General features: G+C 42.3%; 1 protein-coding gene across 4 annotated transcripts in view; it reads right to left on the reverse strand.

Annotated features, from left to right (window-relative positions):
* Window positions 1-724: 724 nt before the first annotated feature.
* The window catches only part of LOC105476597 (potassium calcium-activated channel subfamily U member 1), a 166,682-nt gene continuing 148,601 nt past the window's right edge, over window positions 725-18,805 (reverse strand). For 3 of the 4 annotated variants that reach the window (XM_071068397.1, XM_071068394.1, XM_071068395.1), the window contains exons 23-27: window positions 18,089-18,163; window positions 14,429-14,568; window positions 5,677-5,871; window positions 3,807-3,920; window positions 725-1,328 (exon numbers count right to left, since the gene is read on the reverse strand). In XM_071068397.1, coding sequence (XP_070924498.1) covers window positions 924-1,328; window positions 3,807-3,920; window positions 5,677-5,871; window positions 14,429-14,568; window positions 18,089-18,163 — 929 coding nt within the window. In that variant the 3' untranslated portion in view covers window positions 725-923. The remainder of the gene's footprint in view (window positions 1,329-3,806; window positions 3,921-5,676; window positions 5,872-14,428; window positions 14,569-18,088; window positions 18,164-18,805) is intronic. The other variant, XM_071068396.1, reaches the window with a different exon arrangement.

Raw genomic sequence — 18,805 nt, forward strand, 5'->3', positions numbered from 1 at the left:
AAGAAAACGTGGCACATATACACCATGGAATAGTATGCAGCCATAAAAAAGGATGAGTTTGTGTCCTTTGTAGGGACATGGATGCATCTGGAAACCATCATTCTCAGCAAACTATCGCAAGAACAGAAAACCAAACACCGCATGTTCTCACTCATAGGTGGGAACTTAACAATGAGATCACTTGGACTCGGGAAGGGGAACATGACACTCTGGGGCCTATCATGGGGAGGGGGGAGGGGGAAGGGATTGCATTGGGAGTTATACCTGATGTAAATGATGAGTTGATGGGTGCTGACGAGTTGATGGGTGCAGCACGCCAACATGGCACACGTATAGATATGTAACAAACCTGCATGTTATGCACATGTACCCTAGAACTTAAAGTGTAATAATAAAATAAAATAATAAAAAACAAATATTTTAACAACCTTAAAAAAATACAATGGAATAACAAAAAATGTGATGGGGAGAGAAAGAGGGAAATATATACTAGTTTACTGTTTGCCTGTTCTGGGATAAAATAACATGTATGATTCTTGATTGAAGGGGGTCTCTTTACTTCTTTCCTACATCTGAGTAATTCTCATTTTTATCTTGATTGCCTGTATTTCCTCATCTGGGGAATCCAGCAAGAACTGGAGGACTTCCTTAATGCAGCACAAATTAACATATTTTCTACTCAAGGGAAACAGAGCAATGAACTTTCCTTACAGAAGCATTGATCATATATTTCTTTATTTATCACACAAGATCCAGTGGGATTAGACTTTTGTCTCATCTGAAACAGTGTGGCCTTCATGAACCACTAAGCAATGGGTAGAAAAATGACATGCTCCCATTTTTATTTTCTTTGTTCAAAGTTAGCATCTCGGGAGATGATTTGTAAGCAGCAAGTTAAGAGCACGTGAAGAATATGGGCAGGTCTATAGTGGCTCTGAATATGCAAAGGGGTCCTCATCAGAAATCTCATCTGAGATTTTCTTTCCATTTTTTTTTGCATTGTCACCTAAAGGTTTCTGGGATGTTATAGAACTGTTTGTTCTAATCTGATTCCGTGCTGTTTGCTTAGCAGAATAGACGGAGTTAGTTCTTGACGGGTAAGAATAGACTGGTGAATACGATGTCTCATCAACTGAATAAATGGTGGGAGGAAAATTTGTGTCTGAATGTGTCTCTGTTGTCTGTGATGCTTCTTTTATAATTTCATATGACTTTTGTGATGAGAACTCTTCATTCCTTTTATAACAAGCAGTGCTGAAGGGTATGGCACAAAACACAAGATCTGAGGGCAGCAGCTTGAACTCATTGGCTGGCCGGGTGATCACAAACCTGTAAGACAAGTCAAAGATAAATGCTGAGCCTCTGCAGCTGGCCAGTGTGGTGACAGGCAGTGACCCAAATAAAGAGGTCATTTTGCTGGGCGCAAAGAGGAAACGTTTTTGTTTTGCTTTGCTTCATGGGTTTCTGATTAATAGTAAATATCTATTTAGTACTTACTCCTGTAGCACAGTGCAAGAGGAGAGGTTCTGGAGTAGGAATGAGGGGGCTGGCTTTCATCCCTGCCTCTGAACCCAACCACTTCTGACTCTGGGCATGGTGTCCTCCCTCTCTGGGCCTTGCTGCACTCATCTTTTGTTCGAGTGGGAAGAGGGGGAAGACTGTGGTTTGGACTGACAGATGTCTAATGGCCTTAAAAACAGGTCTATTTGCTTTTAAAAGATACTATACTCATTAATTCAGCTGGCACAATATTGACCTCGTAGCCAAGCTTTGTCAACAGAAAGATGACATATATTTCAGGTATTTTCATCCTGACTTAGACCTACTCTAACCTAATGCTTATGCCACCAACTTTCACACAGAATGTAGCCTGGCCAATGGAGAAAAACATTAGAAAAAAACAGTTTCATTTGAAACCTGACTGGCAAGCAAATAGCGAATGTCAATGAACCCTAAAGAATACCCAGAAGCCTTAACACAGCATCAGGTACACAGCAAATGCCCAAAAATGTGAGTTGAAGTAATGAGTGCAACAGTGCTTATGTGGGAACATTGAGGCAGGGTAGCCTTGTATGACTTTCATCCCGCATTGCCTCACTAGTGCCTCAAATGATCACCTCTTTCCTAGCATAGATCTCAAGGTACCACTGAACTTCCTTCACTGAACGACCTACCTACTTTTATCTTTCCCACTGAGTCCTCTGTAACCTCAATTCTATTCTTTAAAAAAATGTGCTGAACAAGATCACATAATCTGTTTAAAACAAAAATATCAATTTTCCCCCTGAGGTCAAGTATTAATATAAGCTGTATATTTTCCCAGTTATCATGTTGCAAGGGCTATACGGAGGTGTTTCGGGGAGGAGTGGAGTTCAGGCAGAGAGGGAGAGAGAGAGCTATTTCCAGAACATCAATCCTCCCCCATTGTCTTGGTGGTGGGTGCTATAAAGCCATGGCACCTTCCTTCCCCATCCATCAGAGTCATCTGTAGACCTCCATGCTTATTTTGTCATTTGGCACTTGACATGCTCTTCCTTTCAAATTTTAGTGCAGCTATCTTTTTACATGCCTGCAGTGTCTATGTGGTTTACAACTCCAGCATTCAGACACGTTGCTATGACTTCCAGTACCCAATGATCTTTACCTCCAAACCACTTTCCTGGCCATGTCCTAGCTGTTTTAATTCCTAACATCGTTCCACTTCTAAAATGTTACATTTAAATAAATCACTGCTGACTACAACTTCTCATCATACTTTCTCTCTCACTCCCTTAACTCTGAGTACATCCACTATTCAATGCATTGAGATTTCCAATCTTTCTTCTTTTACTGTATGGTCTAGGATTTCTTCACAAATCCACAATAAGCTTCCTCTTCCACTCCTCTCAGCAGTTAATCTAAACATTGACTCCTTTCTCAACTCCTGACAATATTTCTTCCATCTTTCTCTCAGCAATGACTGTGCACTGAGAAATCCTAGTGCAAAATAAAAATTCCCATAAACACAGCCCTCACCTAGAGCTACATCTGCCTTGGCATCTCTTCTTTTCCTCCTTTTCTTCTGTGGGCCAAAAAAATCATTGCTGTTATTTTCTATTCAAGACCGCTCCACTTTGAGTAATTTGGCTTCCTTCTCCTTTCTCCTGGAACAGGTTCCATCGATCTATTTCCACTCTATTCCTTTCAGTTTCTACTTCCCTACTGAATCCTGTCCATTCCCACTGTGAAGATCTTAGTCTGGGCATACACGATTGTGTTGTCTCTAGACTGTAACCTCTCCTTTCCCTTTCCCCTCCACATACATTTCTATCTTACTCAGGGCTGTCAGAGTGGTCTTTCTTTAAATTGAAAGTCGAACATATCACCCCTATGATTTATATGTAAAAAGCATCATGGCTAGCAAAGTAGATCTCAATCAATATTTACCCAATGAATCCAGCAGAAAACAAGTACATCTTTCAAATGTGGATAGTGGCGTTCAGCTTTAGAAAGTTGTACAGACATGGATGAGGAGTAAGTTACAAAACTGAAATGAGCTGATTTAAAATCTAGCTCCACATTTCAATTTTCACTAGGGGACAGAGACTCCATTCTTCTTACATGGTCAATATTAATTGGACCCTAATTATTCAGGTCCCTCTTGTTTATACCCATTCCTTCTTATTCTTACATAGTTCTTTATTTCCCATGCACCCTTCCTTGCAACTATGGACCCTGAGCTCTGGAATTCTCTTTCACATTGAATAAAGTAGTTTTGGTTCTTATGCTTGAATGGGTGGATGGTGCTTTCTAATCTAGCACACTTCCCTTTTGTTTTCTGGGTTGAGCTCCTCTTCATCAATTATTCGGTATAAGCCAACACACAGGATTCCAAACAGATCTAATGAGCCACAGAACAGTTGTCCAAAGGTGTTTCTTGGCTGGAGAGAGAAGAGACAAAAATATGTCTGCTGGGCACTTTGATCAAGCAATTATAAGCACTCACTGGAGTGTCGTTTGCTTTACCTCGTAGTAGAAGCTTGGAAAGTCATTTCCTAATATCTTTGTGGCAGCACTGCCAGGTGGATAGGTAATTAAGAGAATGATTAGTTCTGAAACTCTAATCCCAGCGATTGTTTTTATCATTCTGGCTCTTTCAAGAGCTTCTGGTGTGACATACTGTTGTGCTTGTCCTTATTACCATTGCCATTCTGGTAACCACTATGAATTAACAATGAGCCACAGATTGGAAAATGGAGCTTTTGAGATATATAATGAGTTGGGATGTTAAATGACCTCTTGAGAGTCATCTTATCCTACTGTAAAACAGATCCCAGTCCCAAATACTCATCTGGACCTTATTCTCAGGCTATACCCAACAAGATCATTATGAATAGACAACAATTTCAAGCCCCTGCAGCAGTAAATGGGCTCAGCAAGGTCAAAAGGGATCAATCCATTCAGTTCTGTAATTCCTCAGGATAAAGAACAAAGGGAGGACATGGCATAAATGGAGAGAGGAGGGAGAGGAGTGGGGACAAGTCTACCATCCTCTTTGATGCCAAAAGGAAGTTGCTAGCAATAGTTTCCTGGGCTTATATACACTTACAAGTCCACGTGTAGGTGAGCAACCCAGGACTACGGAAATGTAAAGGACCAGACTACATCGAAGGAACTTCTGGAACGTAGTTCACACCTGAAATGCTAATGCACAGAACATGGGTCTTGCCCCTTTTGGCAGCACACATCGACATGCACCAGGTATAGTGTTCTACCCAGGGGTTTTGCTAATGTCCTCTGAATCAACAAAAGATGTTTCCTTGGAAAAGCCTGCCCCTAGCAGTTAACACTGGACAACTGAATGCAATGCCAATTAAAACCAAACCAGAAGGCACCACGTAGATTTCTCATTTCTTTGCTAGACCCTACTGTGATTCCCAAATGCCTGGATGCCCTGTTGGAATTTTCCAGAATTATTATCTTCTCCCTTGCTGTAATCTACTGTTTACCAGCTCCCTTGGCTAAGAAAATGCAAGTATTTTCCACTGGATAGCGCAGCCAGATTCTTAGACCCATGTACAAAGTCTTCTGCCTGATTTCAGCTGACCTTATCAGATTTCTTTAGCATTTTAAGTATGGGCAGAGTAGGCAGGCCCGGGGTCAAACTGCTGTAGCTGGGTCCCTGCTCTGACACTGATTGACAATGTGGTCTCTGGCAAGTCCTTGCTTCTCTGAGCTCCAGTTTCTTGATCTGTTAAACAGAATTAATAATAATGCCTACCATATAAATCCATGGACAGATTAAGTGGAAAAAATACTAAAAAAGACAAGCACAGATAAAATACTCAATAAACATTAGCTGTTATAATTATTATGAATACCCTTGTCAAGGTACAAAGTTGCCAGGCCTCTCTGATGCTCCCTGTAGATTCGGGTTATTTATCTAGAAGATGGGGATAATAACAACTGCATTATCTACTTCTCATAATTATTATAAAAAATAAATATAACATATGAACACACTGTGATTTGTAAAATACTCTATGAATAACATAAACTTGTATTCGTTTTTTGTTATTTTTATTGTTATTATTTCTGTGCTGTGGGACATCTATGAACCCAAATAGCCTGGACCATTTTCAGAAGCTCAGAGAGGAAAGGAAGTGAAAAACTGAATTCTGAGAAGAGTAGACTCACGTTAACGTCTGATAAAATGGTTTGGTGTAAGGACAGAAGCCCCATTTTACACCGGTTTCTTCCAGACAAGAGCGTCGTGCAGCTATCTGCCACACCATAGACTTTATCCTTATCTAAATGTTGTTCCAGCTGAGAACTTACTCCTCCTGTCACCAGCATCTGAAGCAATTCCAGGACATGATAATTGTAGAAGGCCTGGAAAACAAGGACAAGCCACATACAAAGTCAGAAGAGCCAATATGTAAACCGTGGAGGGGTATAGGCTTGGAGATTTAGCGGGCATTGCTGTTTAACATGGACCTGATGGTGTAGAACAGTGTTTCTCATTATCATTATCTAATGCAGCTGAAGGATGGCAGTTAAACCTAACTGTGCTAGGTTAGGCCAAGTGCAGAGAAAACAATACTGACCCAGTTCCTGTTCCTTGGAGATTACACAGCAGATGAAGAAGAAATTGGATAATGATACTGACACCAGGGATTCCCCTCTTCCCAAAATGACCAGAGGAGGTATATATGTCAGGCCACAGATACCCCAATCATCATCAATGTATATTTAAAAATACATATATTTACTGAGACATTCTGTAGATTTTCCAGTGGGGAACTAATGATATTATTGTCATCTACACTTGAGCCTTCTGGATGTGAATTTACTTTTAATCCTTTTGTTTGTGACCTACTTAAGGACACATATCGACATAGGTCTTAGTAGTATTTGGATTTCCCATAGCTCTCATTATACTTTAGAAATTATAGGTGTTTAATAATTAAATGGATAGGGTTTCAGAATCTTTGGCATCCAAATTAAACCAGAGGAAGACATGGCAAACTTCTTATTTTGAAATGAGCTTGAGTCTGAATAATCCCAGCCATTTTAATAAAGTCTCTTTCTCCAGGATTGCTACCACATTCAGTATGGATCAGGCATTAGCATACATGGAGAAGTCATTGGAATATATTACCCACTAGGCTTTATTTTTCATCCTTCATTTTATCTAAATTAGACTTTTGCTTTATTAAAAATGAGAATTTCCATTTATATATTATCTAAATGCAATCATTTTGTTTTTATAATAAACATCAGGAATAACTTCAATTGTTATTCATTTACCATTTATTTTCTCTACTTTCAAAATCAGGGATCCATCTTCTGAAACCTGGATTATCATAGGAACCTCTTTACTTCTTGTTCTGCCTTGATTTTCTTCTCATCTGCATCCCACTGTTTACAATGCTTCCACAGCAATTCCCAGAAACACAAATCAGATTATGACCTCCACTTCCTCAACCTTTTAGTATCCTCACATAAAACCAGGCCACCAAGCCCTCTGTCTCCACCGTGGCCTTCAAAACCTTCGGGATCTGATGTAGTCCTTCTTCCCAGGCTTGTTTCCTCCATGACATGTTCCCTCTGGGGCACGCTAGTCTATCTACAGGTACTTAAGCCGTTCTTTTACCGCTTCATGCCTTTGCTTTTGAACTCTGGTTCATCAGCTTCATGACTCTTTTCTGGGTCTTCAAAGCAGAATGAAATTTCTCTTTCTTTGGGATTCCCTGGGCATTGGGTTTTACTTAATTTCATTCTTCTATATTTCACAGTTTTTTAGTTAGTTAGAAACACTTGAGTTTGAATCTTGGACTGCCGTATTCCAGCTGGGTGCCTTTGGGCAATTCATGTGTTTTGTTTGTTTGTTTTTGTTTTTTGTTTGTTTGAGACAAGGTCTCACTCTGTTTGTTGTCTAGGGTAGAGCGCAGTGGCGCGATCTTGGCTCACTGCAACCTCTGCCACCTGGGTTCGAGCAATTCTCCTGCCTCAGCCTCCCAAGTAGCTGGGATTACAGGCATGCGCCACTCTACCTGGCTAATTTTTTTTTTTTTTTTTTGTATTTTTAGTAGAAACATGATTTTGCCATGTTGGCCATGCTGGTCTCAAACTCCTGACCTCGAGTGATCCACCTGCCTTGGCCTCCCAAAGTGCTGGGATTGCAAGCATGAGCTACTGTGTCTGGCTGATTGTTTTTTCAGCAACAGTTTTATAATCTCTAAAGCTGACATGGCAATACTTACCTTCTAGCATTGCTTGCAGGATTAAGTAAAATATAATGCACACATTGCTAAATTCTGTTTTCTTTATCATTGCTTCTTGTGTATCTGGATCATCTGAAGTGATATTAATGAGTGTAGATTTCTGGGATCCCAGATCTCCTGGATCAGAATATATGGACAGGAGTGGGAATCAGAATTTAAAGAGCACCCTGAGTGGTTCTGACACTGGTTGTCCTCAGATCAGACTGAGCAATAATTCCTGAAGATGATGTGCTCCTTCAGAAGATAGGCTATGTCTATATAACACTCATATCCTCAGTAGTGCACTGAACAAGGCATGTGTTTGAAAGCTGTAAGAATATTGACTTCAATGGATAGGTAATTTTAACAAATAAATATTGCTGGTAAAATGTAGACGTGATTGGGACAAGTTGACTTAAGGAATAATATAATCTATATGAATTAGAAGATAATAAAAATAACTTCTACAGTATTTTTTAGGTTAAAAGATGACTTCGCCCTAGTCCCCAGACTAAAGGAATTCCCTGAGTGATGTCTTCTTCCTTATGTTTCTTCTTTGCTACATCCCACTACCAGCTGGGAGGGTGCTTATGGAATAAAGTCCCCGACATCCGGGGGGTGGGGGGGGGGTAGTGGAGGACATAAATTCAGGTTGAACCACAATCCGTTTAAGAACATGTGGCCATAGTGTAGAGTGATCAAACATAATGTGTTAGAATAATTCTCCATTGATTAAAGAAAAGGTGTAAATTCTAGGGTTATCTTGGTGTCAGTAACTCTAGGGAAACATGTGCTTTACATATTTAACTGAGAGAGGCTTAGCTTTTGAATATATCATTTCTTCAGTTCTGACACCAAAAGGATTATAATTCTATACTGAGAAAAATAATGGGATTTACATGTCACCCATATTCTGTGAGCTCATCTCCTATTCTTATTATTTGGGGTTTCTGGCACAGACCTTTCTCAATATCTCTTTCTTTCTATCTTCCCTTCCCTTCTCCTCCCTCCCTCCCTCCCTCCCTTCCTTCCTCCCTGCCTCCCTCCCTCCCTTCCTTCCTTCTTTCCTCTCTCCCTTCCTCCTTCCCTCCCTCTAGTTCTCACTCCCCGTCTTGTTCTCTCTCCATCCCTCTTGTCTTTCACAAGAAAATCCGCAAGTTCAAGGGCACTTGAAATATCTCAGACTTTCAAATTTGGCCAATGTTTCTAATATCGTCTTGTTTACTGGAACCTGGACTTTCAATGTTAGAAAATGTTGATGCCCATAATGTTGTAACTTTTAGCTACTATGAATGCTATGGTCCCTGTCATAACCTGGAATATTACCTAATGGTGTAGATGCTAACATCCTAGCCAAATGCTGCTTTTCATTCTGAGAATTCTCAAAGACCTTAAGATCGAACATTCTTCGGGAAATAACTTCTAATCTAAGAGTGAGATTATAGGGTAGGAAAATTGCAACTAACAAGCCAAGTGACCTTAAGAATGTCAAATAATTTGTGTGGGCTTCAATTTCCTTACAAGTAAAGGAAAGTGCTCCCCAAGTTCACATCTAGTTTTGAAAGTCTTTGATTGTAGAACCAGATAGGAGTCCTGCATATGGGCCTGGCTGCTCCACCATATTTGAATTTTTATAGCATTGAACTGATAGAGGATTAAAAGCAAATCTGAATTACAACCTATAGGCATATTTCTTCAGCTAGTCAGGAGTTTAGGGTAGTATACCGGGGTACTTGAAGCCATTCTAATGTCAACTGTATCAGAAGGTGGCAGAGAAAAACCCATCATTTTACATTGAAAAAACTAGCACAGGTCTATCAAGGGATAGAATTTTTTAAATTGCATGAAAATTTAAACAAAACCTTAGTATTTCTAAGCAGTGACAAGTTCACAGCACATGACTGTGGGCTTTGTGGCCTTCTTGGGACTTGCACATTTATTCTTGGTGTTTATTAGGGGCAGTGGAGAGAGAAAGGTGGAACAGCACTATGGAGGTGTCTGAGTACACATGGGAAGGAAGAGGGCCCTTAATATCCGGTTGAAAATACAGTTCACTGGGATTGAAGTAATGGCTGGTGTTCTCATCTTGTTTCATAAACTGCTGAAGTATTAGCAGATACATTCAGGGAGCCTGTCCTGAATGCATCTGCTCTTAGCCTTGACCTTCTGTGTAGTATAGGTATCAGGGAAACCATCGTTGAGAGTCTAATTGTAATCTCTGTAACCTCTATGTTGCAATGGGACACAGATCTCTTGGTGCATTAAGCTGGGCTGCAGGTTGGAAGTGTCAAACCCAGAATACAGTCTTTGTGGAGGGATATTATGGATAAAAGGGACATGCAAAATGGGGCAAAATGACTGACTCCTGCCTCCCACACCAGACTTCTGGCTGGAAATTGGAAAACTGTCTCAGAATAGAGGAGAATAGGATTCTGTTTATGTTATGCCTCTCTGTTGGTCCTGCATCCTAACTTCAAGGGAATGAATTCCAAAATCTTCTTAACAACAGAAGTCTCTTGTGCAATTGAATCTTATGCAGGCACCTCTAATATACCACAGATGAAAGTGGAGTTGCTCTGATGGAGGGGAGAGGTATGGGTGGGCAAGGCAGGGTGGGCACATCTCCTTCTTTCTGCACAGAGCATTGTCAGGGAAGGAGCCCTCTAACCTAAACTTGAAAATCCCTGTGTTGCAAGGACACTGATCATTACAGAAATAGATCTCTGGAGGGGCAGTTGATTGTGGCAGCAAGGAATGACTCTGGGATCACATACACTTGGATCTGAAAACCAACTCGTTACTTGTAAATGATGCAGCCTTTGGCAGATTATTTACTCAGTTAAGCTTCCATATTTGACAGGAGAATTAAACCAGGTAATGGAGGTAATGCATTTAGTGAACTCCTTGGCTCTGGGTAAGGGCTTGAAAGATGTTACTCTTCTTTTTTTTTTTTTTTTTTTTTGAGACGGAGTCTCGCTCTTTCGCCCAGGCTGGAGTGCAGTGGCCGGATCTCAGCTCACTGCAAGCTCCGCCTCCCGGGTTTACGCCATTCTCCTGTCTCAGCCTCCCGAGTAGCTGGGACTACAGGTGCTGCCACCTCGCCCGGCTAGTTTTTTGTATTTTTTTTTAAGTAGAGACGGGGTTTCACAGCGTTAGCCAGGATGGTCTCCATCTCCTGACCTCGTGATCCGCCCGTCTCGGCCTCCCAAAGTGCTGGGATTACAGGCTTGAGCCACCGCGCCCGGCCCGATGTTACTCTTCTTAAGATCAATAGCTATTATTCTTGATATTATCTCAACAAGAAAACTCATCAAAATAAATTGCCTAGAGACCTATATAGAAAAAGGTATGATCTGGGGGAGGAGAACTGTGGTCATCAGCAATGTCTGCCTTGGGGGTCTGTGGAGGTCATAGCTCCAGGACCCACAACTGCCTTTCTAAGTTAATGGGGAGATCAAAGTCATTGCCTTCCTACCAACCCTCTGCCAGGAGATGCTCCAGCACATACAGAGAATAAGTGAAGTATTTGAGAATGTATTCAGGAGCCACTATAGTGACTCCAGATGTTGTTACTGGAAGGTGATAAATGTTCTCTTCCTCTCCGAGGGTATTTCCATGTGCCCAGGTGGTAAGATCCAGAGTCCACCCAAGATCAAATGGTCCCCAGAATAAAGGAGACAATGAGATTGGAGGCTCAGTCTTGATCCTTGGGTCTTTCTTTGGTGATGGAAAGCCACCCCCACACTGATAAGGGCACATAGAACCAGTAGAATCAGGTGCAGAGAGAAGGGAAACAAGAGAAGGAAAACAAAAATAATCAGCATTCACAATTATTTTCAATGGCCTAGTTCAACTCATCATTAAATAATGTTACAGTGTGTTCATTTTGCTGTGGCGTACATTATTAAAGATTCAAGAGCTGGGGCAGAAAACTGCTAGGTAGAGATTTAGAGGTTCAAGATTCAGTTGGCACCCTTGACATAGAAGATGCCTTCTTCCCTGATGCTCCATTGCCACCCCTGCCCAAATTCAGTTGAACAAATGCCAGTCCTAAAATAAGTACTTACCAAGAGTTCTGAAGGCAAAGCTGTTGATCCACTGTGTGTTGTGACCTCATGTGATGACCGCAGTTTCAGGTCACACTGTGTGGCCTTTATTCTCTATGTGGCACATTTTGTTTTCCAGCAAGAATCTTCCTCTTCCACCAAGTGAAGACCATTGACCCAATATCTGAAGGCAGCCTGGGAAGAAGCTGCACTCTTTAGACCACCCAAGGCCAATGTCACGATCAGGTGCTGAGTGGTGGGAGGAATTAGGCTCGTGACCAAATCTGTATTCCTCATACTGGCTTGTGCTTGTGTGTTCATTTGTTGTTGTCCCTACTCTTCCAGCCCTTCCCTGTCCATCCTGCCCTTCTGACCAATTCTAAATAGAATCTGTGGCTCTGTTCCTGCCTGCGTGAGCTGGTGGTGTTTAATTAAGTCTCAATTTTAATTTAAGGCATGAAGCTGCCTGACATCTAAGGATCTCTGAAGAGAACTGGGACCTGAAACCCATCTGAAATGTATCTGCAGACAGGTCAAGTTCATCGAAAGTCACCTCCTGCCTGACACTCCAGTCATTAATTCCAGGCGAGTTAATTGACGTATCAGTGACAGACAGTGATATAACACTTTCTCTGACAGAGCCACCTTCTCAGAAAAGTAACCTGACTTGACTTCCTCCAGTACCTCCCTGGCACAGTGAAGGCTGAGCTGCTTAACTCTTTAGGAGCTTTGCACTCTACTAATTTATTTAATGTTAAACTACCATTTAAGTGGTATTCTCTCTCTAAGAGCTTGATGGGGTGTATGAGACCCCTACCACGGCTTAGACAGGCAGAGTCCAGGGCAACACAATCTCATGCCAAATGGCACTGATGTTAGGAAGGGGATGGATATGCCCAGCCATGCTCCCTTACACTTGCAAACTATGCCTTGAGGCATTCCTGAAATTCAGGCGTGATGCCTCTTCATGTGGACCTCCAGAAGACACAAGTTCATCAACTGTGCTCAGATTCTTCTGCATATAAGCATCTGCATATTGACATCCAGCCACTCTGCAGCTCTTCCCTTGAAAATCCCAAGTAGGAGGAGTGTGGGAGGCAGTGGGTTATGTGGCTTTCCTTTGGAAGAGTTCTTGCAAGTCATTCACCAATGGCTACACACCGATCTCATGAGTCTCAGTCAATTTGAAACTCCTTTAACACCCTGGGGTGTACTCTGTAGAAAGTAGAAAAGTTCCTCTTCAAAGCTCATCTTGGTTTAAAAATAAAATAATAGACACTAGGAATAATAGCTCCTTACTCTAAATCCTCCTATCAACTATTACTTCTTACATTTTCCTCCAGTTAGTTGTTTTGGCTTACTCAGGCATGCCTGGACAGACCCAGGCAAGTCTTAGCTCATAGTTTCTGTACCTTCCTTATGTGAAAATGCTATTGCTTCCTTAAACCTGTCGTAAGCAACTTCCTCTTCTTCTTCGTTTTTCCTTGCACTTACTTATTTAGGAAAGTTTTAGGTTATCAGCAAATTGGGTATCAGTTTAAGACTGTGATGATAGTTCTGGCCAATGAATGCAGGACACAGCAGTAAGGATGACCCAAATGCGTAAGGGATAAATATGTCTGCTTTTCCTTTGTTCAACTGTGCTCTCACCATTGTTCCATCTGCCATTGAGCACCCTTTTTGCAGAAAGTAAAGATTGCCTTGCTGAGAGATCTTTTGTCTCCATGTTGACTTTTCTTCATGGCACTGATTATCTATTTCTAACAGCTCCCACCTCACTGCTTCTGAATCCTGTGTTCTCTTCTCTTCCCCAGAGCTGGGCTCACCTGCCACCTTCTCAGCATGTTATTGAATCTTGCAATTCCTTCCCCAAATTCCACATTTCCTATCTCACATCTCCTTAGCCCGTGTAACTGGCATCCCTCTGTGTTACTTATTTATGATGCATATGCCAATACCCTCCACTCAGAAGGCCCCATGTGGGTGAGGCTTTTGTCATTCTCAAGCTGCAGATTCCCCAGCACCACCCCCCAACAGTGCCCTGCACAGAGTAGGTGTTCAGTGGGCATTTGTAGGATGAATTAATTCCATCCAGGGGGAAAAAATTTGCCAGGTGGCTAAAGAGGTGCTGAAAACTAAAGAACAACCATGTAGTCAACAATGCTCCCCATGAGAGGAGGAACATGGAGGGAGATTTGACTTAGCTTTGAACAAAACTCATCAGCAAAGGCCAGAGCTTCTTCCTTGAAACTCTGGATCCCTTTATGGCCAATTTCCACATGAGCTGTTGGAAGGATTTTAGAGAGAAGGGAAAGTAGTATCTCCTGAGCTCTGATCCCAAGGGGCCTGGTCTGCAGTGATGCCTTCGAAGCTGAGAGGCCGGCACTCACTTTTCCTGGCATCAGGGGTTCTGGCTCCAAGAGCCTCATGTTTTTAATCTTGAAAATGTGAAAATGTTGCTTCCCACACCAAGTAGTTATCAGAAAAGATAAATTAATGTGTGGGAACCAGCTTGTTTTTGAAAATCAAAGAGAACTTAGAACTGAGAGGTGTTATCATCTACTCAGCTCTATGCCACCTGCTCACTTCTCTGCAGAGGGCTTGGTTTTGTGGGCTCCGTGGCTTAACTTTTCTTACCGTGGCCAGGAGAGAATCCAAGAAGCTGCCAGAAAAAACAGTGCCTGTAGAAAAGGCAGTGCTGAGATGCAGATTTGTTTCTTGGAGGGACCCTTCCAGTCCACCAAGCTGTTCAATAAAGTGAATGTTGGAAGGATTTTCTGCAAGGCAAGAGGCAAAAAGGAAAGATAATCAGATCAAGTTAAGAATATAAGAACTGCCATCCATGCAGGCCAAGGGGCGACCACTTGATCAAAAGATCTGATGTCTTCTTTGGGGTCTCTGTCGGATCTACCCCTATTTCAGTACATTTTTTTTTTCTTTCCTTTCCAAATATCTTCCTTCCCACAAAAGACATAGTTCTGTTGGGTACATTCACCATCAAGGGGACATTGCTGGAGCACAGGCTCAGTTTCTCAAGAAGTGTTCTGATTGTCATCCTCGTATAACTCATCTTTCAAACCAGGATATTTTGGGGGAGCAAAAGGGAGCATGCTCAAAAACTGCCCTGGTATCATAGGAATGAATAGGAACACATGGTCACCCGTCACTTAAGCCTAGTGCCTCTCAAAATTTAATGCACATATGAATCACTTGGAGATCTGGTTGCAATACAGATAGATTCTGATTCACTGAATCTAGGGTGAGGGCTGAAAGTCTACATGCCCAGCCAGCTCCCAGATGCTGCTGAGGTTGCCGATTCATGGATGGCACTCTGTGTGGCAAGGGCTTAGGGAATCATCCTAACTGAGGCCAGTATAGCAGTAGCCAAGTTATCTATCAGCATGTCTGTACTGGCCCCAGGCTCCAACTCAGACCCCCTGTAGGCAGCCTCTGAGGTGAATACAGACATCGTTGTGGTCCATGAGAGGAGAGGCACAGGCTGCCTTTGTTCCTAGACTCTTTTAAAAAAAATTTTTTTTTAGTAAGTCTCATTTCATCACCCAGGCTGCCCAATGGCACAATCACTGCAACCTCTGCCTCCCAGATTCAAGCAATTATCATGCCTCAGCCTCCCAAGTAGCTGGAATTACAGGCATGTACCACGATGTCCAGCTAATTTTTGTATTTTTAGTAGAGACAGGGTTTCACCATGTTAGCCAGGCTGGTCTCAAACTCTTGACTTCAAATGATCCACCCACCTCAGCCTCCCAAAGTTTGTTTTAGACTCTTGCTTCAAGAATGTTTGTCTCAAGAACAGCATTGGAAGATAGAGATGATGTCTCCCACAGGAGCAAAGGGAAGGCATGCTTACTGCCTGTTATAAAAGACTCTGGTTTCCTGAGCTCAGGTTCCTATCCTAAAGAGCAATCCACTGTGGGTACAGGTGTTACTCTTCAAGTCACCCGGTGGAAAGCAGGGCTTGGGCAACCAACACAAAAACGAGGATACTCTGGCTGCTGTTATTACTCTGAGTAATAAACTGATTGGTTTTGTTTTGTTCTCTGATCCAGGAGTCTTATATCTTCTGCCAGCATCCATGAGACTGGGGTAGGTGCACCTGTTGGTTTGCAAATAGGATAGCCTTAGACTTTCCACAGTTCTTGACATTACACTTCTTGAAATGACCAATCCAAACAAATATGCTGGACACACAACTCGGAATCCATTGCTTACTATGTCTGGATTATCCCCTAATGCCTTAAATTATTCCTCAGTATGTTTGGGGGAAGTGACATTAATGAATGAAGTAATATTAATGAATCATTTTCTTCTGAGAACAGCATTATTTTTATAAAAGATGAGCAAGGTATGACTAATATCAACCCCCATCTCCTGTGCACTTCTACGTTCCTCTTCTTGCATTGTGAACCCTCCACACACAAACACACACGCACACTCACAGGTGCGTGCGCGCGCACACACACACACACACAAATATCCCACGAGCCTTTGTCCAAATCCTGCTGTATCATCCTAAACTAGCGGCCTCAGCTTTCCTGGCCATTTCCTTCAGATTCCCATCCGTTCTGTAACAAAGTGGTACAGAACATCAGACCTGCAGCTCCCATGTCAATGTGACCATTTCCAGTCAGCTAGACAAGAACCTGGACAAGCTAGCAGGTGGGTTGTTAGGTTAACTTGATAAGGGCTACTTGCTGCCAGAAACAAAGCCTGTAAGTCCCCAGAGAGTGACCAGATGCACCTCTGGGTCAGTGAGAAACTGGCTGATTTCTTCCAACAACTCTAACTTACACTCTTCTTTGAATTAATGCATTTGATGTATACAGTTGGTCCTCCATTTCCACAGGTTTTGCATTCAAGGATTCAATTAACTGCAGATGGAAACCCATGGATACAGAGGGTTGACGGTACTACACCATTTTATATAAAGGATTTGAGCATCATGGATTTTGGTGTCTGCAGGAAGTAGGGCAAGGGGAGGAGTGGAGAGTGAGTTATGGAACCAATGCCTCACAGATACAGAGAACCAACTGTATACAGCTCAACAGTTAGAGATGGTTCAAAGGGGAGGAAAAAAGTAAAATATAATTAAAAACTGCAGCAGACAGCTTCAAGGTGGTTCCAAATAGGCAGGCAGGTGCTAGGATCCAGGGGTCTAGGATTTTCAGAGCTGAACTGCAACAGCCTCTGCTCCATAAAACGGCCAGGAAAGCTAGGTAGCAATGAAGCAGTGACTCACCTCTCACCTTCTACACTGTCACTCCCAGCTCACATGGCGGTGACACCTACTGATTCCTCTCTAAGTTCTCCCACTTTGCAGGACTAAGAGCTCTAGATGTTCATCTAATTTGGGATAAATCCCACTGGTTTTGGTAATCTTGCTCATAAAATGCCAATTATGCATTTTTCTGGTTAGTAAAATAGGTCAAATCACAGCTAGGAGCAGCTTTTAGTGATCATCTCTGAATTGGTTCAATCTGCACTAATGGCACCGTTCTCCTCTTGCCTGAGATTTTCTCCTTTTCTCTTCAACTATACTCAGTAGTAAATCTCAGTGTGTCCCCTGGTGCCCCAGCAATGCACCTTACCAAATGCACTTGGTTACCCTTCCCTGCCTTCCCTCCCTTGTCTTCTGTTCCCAGAGCTCCTTGTGCCTAGGGAAGTTTTGTACAGGTGCTGGTGACAGATAACAGCATATTCTGTTAATTCTTCAAGAGTTTTTCTTTTCTTTCTTTTTTTTTTTTTTTTGCCTATTTTAGGAAAGTATCACTCAGGGCTGGGATTAAGGTGACAGGGGGGAAATACAGGGGACACAAAATTTGGGTACACCAAGGGTGAGCACCTTCTCTAAGTCTGTACCCCACGTGCCTCTCCTGCATTACACTGTCCCAGTGCTGGTGTCACTGCTGGAAAGGAAGGCATCTGACCTAAAGTCCTGTGATGGGTTTGACTAGTCAGTACAGGGAGATTCTTTCTAGCAGTCTTCAAATCCGTGGCCCCTCCCTCTGAATAAGACTAAGCCAGTTGCTGGTCCCCCTCTCTCTCCTGGTAACTAGAAGAGTGGAAAAGGCAGATGTCATTTCTGAACCTTGACACCAGATACACTGACGTCCCCAGTTGGATCAAAGCCCAAATGTAACATCTGGGCAAGCACTTGAAGCTCTGAGTCCCATTCTGGTTCCTGAGTCCTTTGTGCATTCTAAAAAGATCCTTGGAACATCAGTTATATATCACAAAAATTTCTCCATTGAATTTTGCCCTCGAAACACCACTTACTCAGTTCTATAAGGATAGGGACTTTTCGGCAGTTTGATTTCTCATTATGTCCATTTGTGTAACTTGCAGTCTCCTCTGCAAAGAAGAAAAGAGGTGATAAATGCAAGCACAATGCCTTACGAAACGTCAAAAATGTAGAAGAATATCATGTAACTTTGTGCTTTATCTTAGCAAAGTTACTTTCATGTGCAAATCCCAAATCCTTTACTATGTTTAGACAAAAAATTATGATGTGGGTCTCCTCAGCATCTCCTTTTGATAAATGTGGGGAGGAGAGTGTGCGTGTGTGTGTGTGTGGGGGGGGATCTTTCTTTTCTTTTTTTCTTTTTTTGCATGTTTTGAAACAGGGTCTTGCTCCATCACCAAGACTGGACTACAGTGGTGCCATCAGAGTTCACTGTAGGCTCCAACTCCTGAACTCAAGTGATCCTGCTGCCCAGCCTCCTCCTGAGGAGTTAGGACTCTGGCACATGCCACCATACCCAGCTAATTTATTTTTATTTTTATCTTTGCAGAGATGGGGTCTTGCTATGCTGCCCAGGCTGGTCTCAAACTCCCAGCCTCAACTAATCCTCCTTTCCTGGTTTCCTGAAGTGCTGGGATTACAGGTATGAGCCATCATGCCTGGCTATGTCTGTTCTTTCTAAATGGCGCTTCATATGACTTACAAAAAAGGCAAAGTTCTCCCAGTAGTTGCTTATTGATGTCACAATTAAG

Source organism: Macaca nemestrina, chromosome 8 (genome assembly GCF_043159975.1).
Source record: "Macaca nemestrina isolate mMacNem1 chromosome 8, mMacNem.hap1, whole genome shotgun sequence".
In the NCBI taxonomy this organism is placed as follows: Eukaryota; Metazoa; Chordata; class Mammalia; order Primates; family Cercopithecidae; genus Macaca; species Macaca nemestrina.